The 11,137-nt window shown below is 41.3% G+C and overlaps 1 protein-coding gene across 1 annotated transcript; it reads left to right on the forward strand.

The window, feature by feature from the left end:
- LOC109845424 (aspartic proteinase nepenthesin-1-like) lies at positions 9,270-10,910 on the forward strand. Its single transcript, XM_020414672.1, has one exon. The coding sequence runs from the start codon at positions 9,480-9,482 to the stop codon at positions 10,791-10,793; it is 1,314 nt and encodes a 437-aa protein (XP_020270261.1). The 5' UTR covers positions 9,270-9,479; the 3' UTR covers positions 10,794-10,910.

Below are 11,137 nucleotides of genomic sequence, written 5' to 3' on the forward strand. Positions count from 1 at the left end.
TCATCGGTGTAATTCGGGCTGCAGGAAGTCAGAATACGATCTGCAAAATGTCTGAGATCTCCCCTTCTCTATTTTATTCAAATATATCATTAACCCATAACACATAAATTATACTCAACTTAAAAGCTAATATATTATATACCTCAAGCTCTAATTGATGATAATGCTGACTAAAGGACCTGGAGCCCCCGTGATGCTCGTAACTACGAGGCGCGTTACGATTCCTCCTTGCTATTTCAGCTTGAGCCTGCAAAACAATGTCAAATCAAAACAATATAGAAATTTAAACAATAAATTAAAAATATATACTTCAATAATACCTGAATTTCAGCCGTGTCCCAGTAATCGCAAAGTGCAAAAAAATCTACTCCATCCACACACTCGTCAAGATGCCAGAATCGCTCCCAATCTTCTGTTATTTGAAGAAAATATTTTTCTTTACCTCAAACCGCCATCTCTTGAACGATAAATTGATTTGCGTGAAGCAGTATGTCCAGACACAAATATTATCATCAAGAAAGAAAAATCGCTTCAGCATATAAAGAAAAAATAGATACAAATCAGTGTATTAAACATAATAATAAACTAATAACTAATAATGATGAAAATTAAAATAAATGACTCACACATATATATCTCCAACAAGCCACCAGCGCATCAATCCGCTGCGACTTCCACGTCAAAAATATGTTGAAGAAATCGTGTCTCCTGGATAAAGCGCCAAGGAAATTGTTGAAAGCATTGGCAAAGGCCCCGACAGGCACTTCGTTTTCCCATCGGATCACAGCCCTCCGATGATTATCAGGGATGAGGTTCGTTTCCTTGGTAGCATTGCGGCCGTGCCTAGGAGGTCGCCTGGTACCTGCGAAACAAAGAATCGGATGAAACAATGAATCAATCTATATTTGCGAAAAAAATTTAAAATAATAACCGATAAACTATAAAAATTTATTCATACCTTTCAGTTCGAGGCATCTACGCTTTGCTTGTTCGTACCTATGCTGCGCGATAGGGCGCAAAGCATGATAAGAATCCCAATCCCCCTTTACCTTGGGTGGACCGTGGACTCGCTGATCCGTAATAGAATCTGACGGTAGTGCTGTAGCTTCTAAAGCTGCGCTATACGGCTTAAATCTCCTCTCCTCCAATACATCTGCATGCGGTGGCGGTGGTATCTCCGCATGTTGTGTAGGATCAACCTGTGTCTCCACGTCATGTTGAGCATCTCCGCGTGATGTGTCTTGTGGCTGCTAGTCATGTGTAGCATCTCCTCCTCCTGTGTAGTAAATGTTAAAAAAATGTTAGGCTCATGTTAATAGTTTATAGAAATGTACAGATATAACAAATAAATAAAAATACCTGACGTAGAGGCATGTGCGTTGCCTCCAGAATGTCTACCAAATAGTCTCTCAAGCATTTTCTTACCTAATCCTTTTGTCATCTATACTTTGAAAACATAATAAATATCCAACAAAAGTATATAATGCAAATAATTAATAAAATAGCACATGGCAACAAAATCGCGTGTACATGATGTCCAGTTAAACAGATAATACAAAGGCAATAATATAATATATGACACACCGTGATACATGATAACCAGTCAAACAGATAATATAAAGGTAATAATATAATACATGACACATCCACATGATAACCAGTCAACCAGATAATATAAAGGTAATAATATAATACATGACACATCGTGATACATGATAACCAGTCAAACAGATGATGTTGAGGCTCTGCTCTGCGATCGTGTGCGGATAGCCTGCGACCGTGTGCGTGCCAACGAAAGGACTGTTCTTATAGTTTTATCGACTTTGCTGCGGATAGGTTTTTTACCTTTACGCCTTGGCTCACATATAATCGTAGGTACATCAGGACGTGCTAGTGCAATTTCATCGTCCAGATTATTATTTTGTGTTAATGAAAACTCCTCGGCTATTTCGTCGGCTAAGATAACCTCCTCATCGTGATCTTCGTCAGACACGGCTTCATGAATGTAGGCTCTAGGTGGATTCTTAAGGATAACCCATTCGTCATTTTTCATTATATCTTTGACATAAAAGCACTGTTTGACATGAGCAGCTAACATGTATTTTTCACACTAACGAACCTTAAACATCACATGACTGACTTCCTTATTAATCCCATAGAAAATCTCCACGATGTCTTCTACCTGACCGTAGCAATAGATTTTCCCTTGTATCGGATTTAGATCTTTTGCACTAGCGTATGACAGTTGCGAGAAGGAGCAGAACACACCGCTGTTTTGTGTTTGTCGTCTCTCTTCGAGACCGACGAAGTTAAACCTAAAGCCGTTGACACAGTAGCCTCCATAATGCTTAACCACATTAGAAGGACCTCTGGCATATACTCCCGGGGTTCCCCCTCACTGGACACTGTATTATCTGACGCGACTGCGGAGCAGGTATCCGACTCTTACGCTTCTGAAGGTACTCTTGTCCGGACCCTACCATAAGTTCCTCGTGCGATGGCTCCGGACTGTAGACGGGTAATGCTTAACCACATTAGAAGGACCTCTGGCATATAAACAAACTTTCTCAGACAGGTTAATCCCATTCATAATCCGTTTGTCAACCTTTAAGAAAAGAAGCAAAGAGTTTACATATATGTTGGCAGGCACATATATTTGATATACGAATCAGAAATGTAAAAAGATCTTACTTCACCCTTCAGCCATGCAGGGAATTTTCTAGAGTGTGTGTCCATAACTCTCTTATTTTTTGTTCTGCATTTAAGATTAGTCTAGACATGTCGGATGTGAAGCCTAGACAAGAAGCATTTATAACGGTTAAATAGAGATAATTATTGTGAGGTGATATAATTTGATTCAAACAGTTAAATACTTACGCCGCGTATATGTTAAATGTAGTATCATTGCTCAGGATATATGTGTGGGCTTGATCTAGCTCCATTCTGGGGAATCTAGTGTCCTCCCCACGATCATTGTAGAATGTACCGTCAATTATTCGTTGGGGACGGTTCAGCCTTGTCTCTACGCCCCGCAAGTAACGAGAGATAAAATTCAAACTCTCATTACTTATGTAGTTCTCTGCGATCGACCCTTCAGGACGTGCACGGTTATGCATCAGTTGTTTCATGAAACCCAAATACCTACAAGCATATAGTTTCATGATTTGTGACAAAATAGAACTGAGAAACGTAATTTGACAAATATTAAATGAATATTATAATAATAAATACCTCTCTACGGGGTACATCCAGCGATATTGAACTGGTCCTGCGATGCGGGCTTCGTATGCTAAATGTATTGTGAGATGAACCATGAGCGTGAAGAATGAGGGAGGAAATAGTATTTTTATTTTACACAGTGTATTGGCAACACGTCCCTCTAATTCTTCAAACTCCTTGACATCAAAAACCTTAGAGCACAGTTGCTTGAAGAAACCGCAGAATTCTATTACCACCATCGCGAGTTCCTTGTCAGCATGTCGCAACGCAACCGGGAGAAGTTGATGTAATAGAATATGATGGTCATGTGTCTTGAGTCCCAAAATCTTTCTGTCCTCAATATGCACATTTGCTGAAATGTTTGAAGCATAACCATCCGGTGTCTTCACGGACTTTAGAAATAAACACATATTATGGACCTCATCCTTCGACAGTGTGACACGGGAGGCTGGGAGTTCAAACTTTCCGTCGCCCTTATCTATAGTTTGCAGTTTTGGACGAATGTTCAATTCTGCTAGGTCTCGACGTGCCCTTAAGTCATCTTTCGATTTTTTCCCGTCCTACAACAAAGTGTTCAAGAGATTCTCGCATATGTTCTTCTCGATGTGCATGACATCCAAGTTGTGACGTATTTTTAAACTTCTCCAATATGGCCGCTGATAAAATATGCTGAATTTTGACCATCCATGCGGAAGTTCGGTGCCCTTTGAGACACGCCCATGTGACTGGATATTGCGAGGCTTATTTCCTTTCGATTTTCCCTTGAGAAATAGCTTACCCTTACCCTTTCCCTTCCATTTTTCTTCAATATTTTTCTCCTAACCCCAAATGGATTTTCTTTGTTAAATCTTTTTTTTTCAAATATTTTTCTAGGTAAAGGATGTAGAAGCTGAAATATTTCTTCTCCGGTCAGCCTTGGTGGTGCCGGTCTACTTTCCTGATTGCCGTCGAACTTTCCTACTAACTTTCTGAACTTGTGCCCTGTAGGCAACCATCTTCTGTGTTGCCAATAACAAAACTTACGGCTGTACTTCAGGAACGTTCCCTCATAGTCTGACATGCAAATCTGACAAGCAATCTGACCCTTCGTCGACCATCCAGACAAGTTAGCGTATGCCGGGAAGTCATTAATTGTCCACATGACCATTGCCCGCATACAGAAAGACTCCTTACTATAAGCATCATAAGTGCTGACACATTTTTCCCAGAGAAGCTTCAGGTCGTTAATTAATGGTTGGAGGAAAACATCGATGTCATTTTCAGGAGAATATCTTCCAGGGATCAAAAGTGACAGTATCATGTACGGTTGCTTCATACACATCGATGGCGGCATGTTGTACGGTGTCAGCAACACTGGCCAGGTAGACCAAGCAGAGCTCATTAATCCAAACGGATTAAATCCGTCGCTAGCAAGCCCCAGCCTAATATTCCGAGACTCTTTACCGAAGTCAGGGTATATACGGTCAATGTGCTTCCATGCCTCACCGTTCGCAGGATGCCTCAGAGTTCCGTCCTCTTTGCGGTCGGTCGAGTGCCATCACATATTCTCAGCCAGCTCGGCAGACATATAAAACCGCTGCAGCCTAGGAATAATTGGAAAATATCGGAGAACCTTCATAGGGATTTTGCTCTGCTTATTGGATGCACCACCTTCGGATGTGCTTGTAGCTTCTCCTTTCCAACATGATACATGACACGTCGGACATTCCTCCAGAGCTTCATTACCCTTATTGTACAAGATGCAGTCGTTAGGACAGGCGTCTATCTTCTTGTAATCAAGCCCCAGCGTATCAACAATCTTGTGAGCTTCGTAATAGGTCGCGGGGATGCTTTTCTCGCCACCTGGAATGACTTTCCTCAACAAATCTAATAACATCTCAAAATGTATAACAGCCATCCCACTGAGTGTTTGGATATGAATAAGCCTCAGCATAAAAGAAAGCCTTGTGAACTCCTTACCTCGTATAACGGTGACTCGTTTTCTTCAAAAAGTCTCATCAATCGATCTACATCTTGAGACACATCATTAGTGTTGACATCACTCATCGACGGCGCTGCAAGAATATCTTCTAACATATCAGTCGTGTCAATTGTCGGATTGCTGACTTCAGTGAATTCTTCCTCTGATTGTATCTCCGGGACGCCTTCACCGTGATGACTCCAAAATACATAAGAGCTATCAAATCCATTGATTGACAGATGAAAACTTACGTCACTCCTAGCGAGCATTTTACCATTCCTGCAATTCTTACAAGGACAGAAAATCGACCCGCTTAGCGACCGTAGAGGGTTTGTGTCAGAGTAGGCTAAGAAAGCTTCAATCTCATCCTTGTATCGGGTGTCTAGATGCCTTCGATCACATTGTATGCTCATGAACGATTTGTCAGGAACTGTCCGCATCTAGAATTTAAAAATTAATAGAAGTGAGCATATCTTTATATATATCATTTTAATTTAGTAATGAAAACGTGTGTTCAGAGGACCGCATCTGTGATCGGCTGTCAGAGGAAGGCTTCTATCCCATTAGGTATGTAAATGTGACGTGTATATGTATTTATGTGTGTTCAAGTGTACTTTCAATTTGTCAAAATTTTGGCAGCACCTACCCGTTATTCTCCGAGTACACTATAGTGGGAAGGATATACTCAAGCATATCCCTCCGCAATTTGTACACGGAGAACAATGAGTAAGCGCCGCCGAAACTCTGACGAAAACAAAGTACACAAGAACACAAGTAAATACATATACACGCCATGTTTACATACCTAACAAGTCCACACTGGACAGATCCAATAAATATTTATATATAAGCCCCCTCTCACATACGTGTACAAAAAGGTTGTCGAACCGAACAAGATGGTCTCATATCCGCCAACGATCCTGTACGCGTATATGACAAGTAAATAAAGAGATTATATATAGTATTTATTATACGAGGTATTCTACGGCTCGAAAATATGAGTGTACGGTGTGTGTAGTTTCTACGTAATTAATGATATAATAGTTACGCTAACCCATTATCCTTACCCTCACCCCCACCCTCATCCTCACCTAACCCTAACCCTCAACCTCAACCGCACCATCACCCCCACGCTCACCCTCACCCTCACCCTCACCTAACCCTAACCCTCACCCTCACCTTCACCCTCACCTAACCCTAACCCTAACCTTAACCCTCAAACACACCCCCACCCCTCACCCTCACCCCACCCTCACCTAACCCTAACCCTCACCCCCACCCTCACCTAACCCTAACCCTAACCCTAACCCTAACCCTAACCCTCGCCTAACCCTAACCCTCACCGAACCCTAACCCTAACCCTAACCCTAACCCTAACCCTAATTAAAATTAAATTTTTATATTATAATTTCATCAAGATGAACATTTTTATTAGGGTTTGGGTTTTTTGCACAATTTTTTTGTTTTACCAAAATTAAACTCTAATTATAAAAATTAAATTATAATTACAAAAAATAACAAATCCATCTTTCTCCCCCCCCCCTTCATCTCTCTCTCCTCCCCTCTTCTCGTCGGCAACGCTGCGGCCGGCGGCTGTTGGTCGGCTCGCTGTCGGCGTTGGCCGACGGAGAGAGGGAGAGAGAAGGAGAGATTGAGATGGGGGGGGAGAGAAAGAGAGAGAGTTGAGGGGTGGGGGGAAGAGATAGAGACATACCTTGAGAGAGAGGGGGAGAGAGGGGCGGCGGCGGCGGATGAACGGCGGCGGCGGCGAGGGGGGAATCGAACAGAGGGAATGAGGAGAGGGGGTCGGGATTCGGACCAGGGGAGTCGGACAGGGGGGAAATGTGGAGAGGTGGGGCCGGTTTTGAACCAGGGGGGAAACCGAGGGCATATTAATTCGGGCGCGGGCTACCCAAAAAATTTGGGCGCCCGCGCCCAAAAAATTTTTGCCCCAGAATTTTTTAGCGACGGAATTTCTGTCGCTAAAAATTCTTTAGCGACGGAAATTCCGTCGCTAAAAGCTATTTAGTGACGAAAAATTTTTCCGTCGTAATATATTTTAGCGACAGAATATTTTCCGTCGCTAAAATGGAATATTCCGTCGGTAAAATTTTTTACCTACGGAAAAATAGCGACGACAATTTCCGTCGCTATAACGTAACATATAGCGACGGAAAATTCCGTCGCTATTTGTCCGTAGGTAAAACCCCATTTTCTACTAGTGATTACATATTATTTGTATTTAGATTTAAGAGATATTATGAGATATTGTTGAGAAATTATGAGATTTAATTGGATATGATTTTACCTTATGCCTATTTTGTAACATCCTCCTAATATTTATTTAAGAAAGCTAGGTTGATGAATAATGATCTTTCTTCCTTTCTTATTTCTCTATATATATTAGTTACGAACATGCTCCTCATTGGACCATATTTCATGTTTTTGGATTAAATTTGAATAAGCAAACTCAGATTTAGCATAGTAAGTATAAGGGTATATCACACTAATTATAAGGGTATATCACACTTAACCCCCAGGAATTTTTAGCCTTTTGTAGTAAACAGCCAATAACTTTCAAAATCACATTATAAATAAATTATGTAGAAAACTACCAAAGTTGACAACATTATCTTTCACAGGACATGTACAACACACATTATTTGATGTCCAGAATATCCCTTAAATTATTAAGAAAAAACCCTTTCATTATGACATTTTTATATATTTTGAACCCTAAAAACAAAAATCTATTGCGTTTTTTATTCGTTCTCCTCTTCGCTCATGTCTAGGTTGGAGTCTCGAATCATAGTTGTATTGTTAGTTTTTGCTAAAATTGTCTTGCAATATGTCTATTATGTCGTTTTCTAGTTCTAATTTATAGGGTATTCTGCAAAATGAGAAAACTTATTGGATTTTTTGTTTGTAATTTCAAAGTTATTGGGGGTTCAGCTTGATTCTGAAAGTTGTAAGAGCTTACTGCGAAATGCTGAAAGTTCTTGGGAGTTTAGTGTAATTCATCCCAGCTAGCTATTATTTGTGACAATGGTGGGGTAATTTTTAGAATTGCTAGGCGGGACGTTCCTTTCTCTGGTTGTTGATGTTTCATGCTGAGTCTCCACCCAAAGGCAGCTAATCCACGCAATTTCTTACCAAACCTCAACCAGATCTAACACCCACCCTTCTTTATCCCCTTCATCATCATCATCATTTCTAAAACGCTAACTTGCAAAGGAAACAAAGGCTTAATTTACCTTCTTCCAACCTCCTATGACAACTTATTTTGTCTGATAAGCTGTTCAACAAACCCTTGATTTTTGTTCGTTACTTTATTCTCTACTTTACTTGTTACTCATATCTTGTCACATCGAACTGGCAAACCCCACAAATATTGTTCTTGTGAAGATCCATCATTTTATTTTATTTTATTTTATTTTAATTTTTTTTATTTTTCTATAAAATAAGATAATAACTCTTAATTCTAATCAAAATCTTGAAGACTTTTCACGTGGTATCAAATTTACCATCTAGGTAATTTTGAAGACTGATTTTTCGAGAAAAAAAGAAGCCGCTTGAGTTTCAGTTTTTACCAATTAAAGATGCTCAACTTGTGGACGTATTTGATATAAGATTATAATTCTTAACCTAAAATAGAACTTTAGAGTTTTTGTGCACCGGAAACAATCCTTGATATATTTTATTTCATTTAACTGTATTGTTCTTATTTTTCACAAACTTCAACATGCACATCAAAATAAATCAAAGTATGGCAATATAATGCTGTATAATTAATAGATGGCCTTAAAACGGTTATATAACTTTTATACATATCAATCGATAGCAGTGGAGGAAAATGCTGGTTGATATACTTACTCTTAGCTAGCAAAAAACTATCCTTTGTTTTTACCCAAAAAAAAAAAACTATCGTTAATTTCTTTAGTTAAATGATTATAGCAATTATTGGTGTTTGTTATCAATATTCTATCAGTATCAATTAGGGATCAGGTGTCTCCATATTCCAAACACTATCAAAAAAAATTTTTTGACAGACAAATAATTTTGGCTTGATTCCCAATAAGTCCAATATCAATTCATTGAATAGGTTCAACGAATAAATACCTAACACCAGTCAAAACCTAAACGACACCTCACAAACACTCATTTTCCCATGGAAGATGAGACCAGTAGACTCCTTAATAGCTGACGAAAGAATTAAATCCTCTCAAACTCAATTCAACTGTACAATATATAAACAAGTTAGCTAAGCTAACTTCCTCCATCTTCTTCATCTTCATCTTCAATGGGGAGATCAATCATGCCACTGCTTCTACTGACCCTTCTCTTAGCCGTTGCTTCTCCGGCGTCTTCCTCGTCTCGATGCTTTCGAGTCGAGCTCACCCATGTCGATTCTGGTCACAATCTCACCAAATTCGAGCGCATCCAGCGAGCAGCAGTTAGGAGCCACCACAGGATGGCCAGGCTAACCGGCCTGCACGCAAACACGTCGAACCTTGCCGCTTCGTCCGCGTCAATCAACAACATCCGATCCTCGGTCCATGCCGGCAACGGCGAGTTCCTCATGGACCTCTCGATTGGCACTCCGTCCGTCCCCTTCTCTGCCATCGTGGACACGGGCAGCGACCTAATCTGGACACAGTGCAAGCCCTGTGTCGAGTGCTTCGACCAGTCAACCCAAATTTTCGACCCGAAGAAATCCTCGACCTATTCTAAGCTCCCGTGCACAGGCGACCTTTGTTCGGCTCTCCCGACCTCAATGTGCAACTCAGACAGCACCTGCGAGTATCTCTACTCCTATGGTGACTCCTCGTCGACGCAGGGAGTTCTTGGCTCAGAGACCTTCACGCTCGGGTCAGTCAAGACTCCCCATATTGGTTTTGGCTGCGGCGACACCAACCAAGGGTCCGGATTCTCGCAGGGCGCCGGCCTCGTGGGGCTCGGTCGAGGCCCGTTGTCTCTAGCATCGCAACTCAACGTCGGGAAGTTCTCTTATTGCCTCACTTCTTTAGACGACACGTCAAAGAAAAGCCCGCTTCTTTTCGGGTCCCTCGCCGAGTTGAACGGCAGTGCTATCAAAACCACCCCTTTAGCAAAGAACAGCGTTCAGCCATCTTTCTACTATGTCAATCTAAAAGGGATAACCGTCGGGAAAACCCCACTGAGTTTTCCGAGCACGGCGTTCGCTCTTCAAGACGACGGGACTGGAGGTCTGATCATAGACTCCGGCACATCGATCACCTACCTGGACACGTTGGCCTACAAACCGCTGAAGAAAGCGTTTCTGTCGCAAGTTAAGCTGCAGGTCGCTGATGGGTCAGACGTCGGGCTCGATCTCTGCTTCCAGATGCCGAAGGATTCGTCGGCGGCGGACGTGGAGGTGCCAAAGCTGGTGTTTCACTTTGAGGGAGCGGATTTTGATTTGCCCGGAGAGAACTACATGGTTCTTGATTCGAGTACGGGTCTGCTTTGCTTGACGGTGATGGGGTCGTCGGGGATGTCGATAATTGGGAACTTTCAGCAGCAGAATATGCAGATATTGTATGATTTAGAGAAGGAGAGCCTGTCGTTCATGCCCGCGCACTGCGATCAACTGTGAAGTGGTTCGTGCTCGTCATGTTGAGTGTATCTTTTTCTGTCTGATTATGTTTATAGTTAGTCCTTTGTGGTTTTATTTTAAATTTAAAGATTTAGTTTACTTTATTTGATATATGAACTTGTTGCGCCCGGCGGAAGAGTACACAATCTCCAACGAGTCGGTAAGCAACGCATGAAGAATCACAAATGACTACAGTCCACAATATAACCATCAAAACCAATCACAAACACAGAATTTACGTGATTCGGCAATTTACCTATGTCCACCGGGAGAGGTTGGGGAGATTTCACTATATAAGGAGAAATACAATGGGTTACAATTCTCTCAAACACTGAAAATAACCC

The sequence above is a fragment of the Asparagus officinalis genome, chromosome 6, assembly GCF_001876935.1.
Source record: "Asparagus officinalis chromosome 6, Aspof.V1, whole genome shotgun sequence".
NCBI classification, from domain to species: Eukaryota; Viridiplantae; Streptophyta; class Magnoliopsida; order Asparagales; family Asparagaceae; genus Asparagus; species Asparagus officinalis.

Coding starts and splice junctions, on each gene's coding strand:
- LOC109845424 (XM_020414672.1), top strand. CDS start 9,480: ATGGGGAGATCAATCATGCCACTGCTTCTACTGACCCTTCTCTTAGCC.